Source organism: Limanda limanda, chromosome 21 (genome assembly GCF_963576545.1).
Source record: "Limanda limanda chromosome 21, fLimLim1.1, whole genome shotgun sequence".
Taxonomy (NCBI): Eukaryota; Metazoa; Chordata; class Actinopteri; order Pleuronectiformes; family Pleuronectidae; genus Limanda; species Limanda limanda.
In genome coordinates this window covers 3,254,879-3,259,061 of record NC_083656.1, presented here as the reverse complement: position 1 = coordinate 3,259,061, position 4,183 = coordinate 3,254,879, and the positions used below count along the sequence as shown (strand labels likewise).

General features: G+C 49.3%; 1 protein-coding gene across 1 annotated transcript; it reads right to left on the bottom strand.

Annotated features, from left to right (window-relative positions):
• Positions 1–378: 378 nt before the first annotated feature.
• Positions 379–3,562, bottom strand: sost (sclerostin). The gene is made up of 2 exons (XM_061095481.1): positions 3,316–3,562; positions 379–821 (listed from the first exon to the last, which is right to left on the bottom strand). The coding sequence occupies exons 1-2, from the start codon at positions 3,560–3,562 to the stop codon at positions 412–414; spliced, it is 657 nt and encodes a 218-aa protein (XP_060951464.1). The 3' UTR covers positions 379–411.
• Between the last annotated feature and the right edge of the window lie 621 nt (positions 3,563–4,183).

Genomic DNA, 4,183 nt, shown 5'->3' with positions numbered 1-4,183 from the left:
GGACTCGAGGGCTCGGGGAGCGTTTTAAATGAAATCAGTTTGAGTGGAAGAGAGAGAGAGAACGGGGTCCAGGGAGGTTCTGAGCTGTTGGGGCGATCAGACACTTGGTTTTGTATTATCCGTCGTGGCGCTGCCTCTCCGGACCGGTCGCCGCGGAGCCGAGCCCGGGCGCCGACTCGTCCCCTCATGCAAATAAGCAAAGTTCACAAATATGCTCACAGGTGCTGAAAACACAAACAGATGACTTAAAGTCAGCCCAGCAATTAGCTTATGGATTTGCTCTCTTTAAACTTGCATCGCCTCCGTATTTGGAGGAGATATGTTGGTTTGTGTGTCGTGTGTGTGTGTAGTGTGTGTGTGTGTGTGTGTGAATGTGCTTCAGTCTTTGTCCTCAGATGCTGCCGAGCTGCATCAGTACGAGTTTCCCACCAGCGGCGTGTTGTTCTTTTTCCGGTCCTGAGACAAGCGGCCGTGCTTCTTGCCGCGGTGCGTCTTCGGCACCTCCTTGGCCTCCGATTGGTTGTGGTGGGGCCTGAAGCGTTTGCACTTGCAGGAGGTGACCGCCCGGATTTTGTAAGTCCGCGTGTTGCCGTTGGGACACTGCAGCTGGACCCTCTGCGTCCGGGAGTGGGCCGGGATGCAGCGGTAGTCCGAGGCGCTGCTCCTCCACCACTTGCCGCGGACGATGGTGTTCGGCATGAGGTGGGCCGGCATGCACTGGCCCGAGCACACCAGCTCCCGGACGGGTTTGGCGCTGCGGCAGGATCCGTCGGTGATGTAACGGGTGGACCGCAGCTCCCTGCAGCTCAGCTCCGCGGCACCTGGGGGGGGGGGGGGGGGGGGGTGGGGAGAGCAGGATATCACGGTTACTCTCGTGGCGTCGGCCCAAAACAAACAGTTTGAAGTGCGGCACGCTGGAGTGGACAGGTTAACTGCTTCAGCTCTGTCACAGTTTCTCTGGTTCGGTTCATTCGGTGCAGGACTCATTTGCGTTTAACATTTCATCTGATACCCAGTGACACACAAAAAACATGTTCTTTCACAAATTCGACAATGTGTTTGTGTTTTTAGGTCCAGATTCGAGCCAGTGAGATCATATCAGAGTCCCTGAGTTGCCTTCGTGGTCCGATCATTAGCCGACGGTTCGGGCCTGACGAAGAAAAATCCAGCTGGCAGCAATCAGCTGATAGCAAATCCAGACCAGAGGACCATTAAACAGCTCAATCAAACCCTAATGGAGGTTTGGGCTGGAAGGGAAAAGCTGGCATTCAGCGCCGGCCCCTCAGGAAACGTATGTGGTGTCGGAAGAGTAAATAGCTGTCTGGTTATTTTAAGGCCGTGCTGCAACCGTACAGCTCCGAACACGCTGGACATCTGCCAGACTGATTTGAGACAACACACCCGGCCGGTAATCCTATCTCCCAGCCTCGGCTTCTCAACGGCCGCACGCATGAGTTACTGTTCTGCGTTTCTTTTCACAAGCAGCGCGTTTAAACAAAAGGGGGCAAACGGAACCGTCGGTTAAGAAATGATACACTCGGAGAGGGATCTGTTTTCCTCCGCGGCTTTCTTGGCCAGAGCAAGAGCTGAACAAAGGATTTATGTGAGGTGACTTCTCTGTTTTCGCCCCACGAGAATCGGATCTAGTGTTATTCTGCGGCCGCCGCTGACGGGACCGCAGGAGGACACGGCGTCAAACAGCACGCACTGGAAAGCCGTTTGCACCAGTTAGCACCGAATCTGAAAAAAACCACGTCAGGTTGTCTTGTTCTTGCGTTTTTTTTAATCCAGCTTCACATTCCCTGCTCTCGTCTGTCAGCCTGTAAAAAGAATGACGAATGAGGTCGGCCTGGAGAGGAACAGCCTCACACACACACTACACTACACACTACTGTACAGATGAGCTGCTGGTCTCCCCAGGAGAGAGAGTCGAGCCCTGGGAGAGGACTGGAGCCGGGCCAGGTACTGGTCAGAGCCTCGGGGACCAGGAGAAGCCGTCCCAGGACACGAGAGAATAATCCAGGAGGATTTCTGCCTCCCCGTGTGAAACCCAACACAAAGTTCTGCTCATCCGTATGAAAACAAGGAGGATGCTCATTTGATTTCAGCCGTTTTTTGGTCTTTGTATTTGCATCATGTGATTCCTGACGTCGTCAACAGACAGAAACGAGTCTCACTACCAGATCCTGATTTGTTAATCCCCCCCCCCCCATCAGCCGTGGTTATTGTAATGCACTCAATCATCTTCTCCTCTCATCCCCCCTATTTGAGTGGTCTTGATTTAAGTGAAGGCAACAACATCGCACCACCCGTCTTCACTCGGAGAGAACAAGTGTGAGATTATCCTACATCCACCTTCACATGGTCACAGGTGGGAATCATTCTCAAAGGGGGTGTTTAAGCATTTAAAAAGACAATTTCCCCAAAAAGACAAGTTCTCCTCTAGAAGAATCTGTGGCTTTTTTCTATTTAGGACATGTTGTTGCAATCAAATAGTTGTGTTGTAAGTAGAGCTTGACTAATGGTTTAAGGAGAGAAGGAAATAACCTGGAAGACAAACGCCCTGACGTCTCTGTGAATGCACCACTTCAGATCGTATACAGGGGAGGAAACCACAAGAATGTGTGTGTGTGCGCCGCTCTTCACCCTCAACTCAACAGATTGAGCAAGAAAACAGTTTCCTTCGGAGCAGAGCTGCTGGTGATCAGGAGCCGGAGTGAGAATTAAGTCAGATTCCCCAAAAGAAAGAAGAAGACGCAGGTTGAATTTCAGGGTTTTTAGTTGGGTTGTGTTGAATTCAACGTGTTTTTTTAATTATCTGTGATTTTAGGGGCAGATTTTATTATTTTTAATTAACTGAAAATAAGTAAATAAACATTTTATTCCTTCTGTGAAAAGAAAACCAAAGAACTGAAGACTGAGTCAATGATTCTTAGAAGTATAAATATTAAATTTCGATTTTTGGACGCATCACTGCCACTAAAATTAATCTAATGACAAATATTTTCTTTGACAAAAATCCCAAACTTAAACCTAAAGTTCTGAATATTGCAGGAGTTTAAATTCAATTCGTCCTCACTGAAAATGTTATTATAGAATTTGTCATGTTTCTTGTTAAAACCAAATGTTTGACTGATACTGACCCGAAACGTGTCCTGACATCTACGCGTAAAAGCTTCCAATAAAACCAGCTGACCCTTTTTAAAACCATTTTACGCACTTTTACGCACGATTAATTCTCGATCTTCTGCTTTTCATTTCCCTCTCTTTCCCAACATATTACACATGAAACATATTTCTCTACGGGATACTCACTGTAGGAGACTGTGTTCGCGTTCCTTCCCCCGGTCTTCGCCCTGTTATTCACGGTGTTATTTCGGCCGCTGCTCGCCGGCGGAAGGTTCGCGTCCTGTTGGGTCGTGCGGGTGTTTTCTCGGTACTCCGGTAAAATCTCCGTGGCGTCGTTTTTTATTCCCTTCCATCCCTTCACGACTGAGGAGCAGCATCCCTGGAGCAGCAGGAGCAAGGAGCTGGAGACCAGGAGGAGCACAGACACCTGCATGCTGCTGGGTCAGAGGAACGAGCCAAGGAGCAGGAGGAGGTGGAAGAAGAAGGAGAAGGAGGAGAAGACTGGCACTGGCACCTCCACACACTAGAGATAAACCCTCAGAGAAAGACAGAGGAGCGCTCGGTATTTAAGCTTTCACGCAAGTTTCGTCAAGACTGACAATTAAGTGCTTACACGAAGTGGGAGGGGTCGAACCTGGGAGAAGGATTCATTGAGGAGCGAGGAGGTGGGGAGGGATGGGTGCGTGCGCAAAGGGAGGAGAGGAGAGTTGTTAAAGGGAGGGAAAGGGTGAGAATAAAACAGGAGAGATGACAGAGAGATGAGAGGAGGGGAAATGATAAAAACAGAGGGGGGGGGTGGAGAAGGGAGAGGGAGAACAGTGATGAGAGGAAAAGAGCAGCAGTGGATGGAGGAGAGGGAATTAAAGAAAGAGGAATAGAGGAAAGGAGATGGAATAAAGGAGATGGAGGGGAAGAGGGGAAAGGAAAGGATGAAAGGGGGAAAGTGTGAGAATAAAATAGGAGAGAAGAAAGGGAAGAGGAAAAAGTGAGGAGAGAGGAGAAGAAGGATGCAAATAAGAGAATGGAGGAAATAGACGAGATGAGAAAACAGATG

Bases quoted from the DNA above. Each gene is read 5' to 3' on its own strand.
- sost (XM_061095481.1), bottom strand. From the start codon at position 3,562: ATGCAGGTGTCTGTGCTCCTCCTGGTCTCCAGCTCCTTGCTCCTGCTG. The intron at 822-3,315 runs GTGAGTATCCCG...CCCCCCCCCCAG, and splicing joins CGCGAACACAGTCTCCTACA to GTGCCGCGGAGCTGAGCTGC.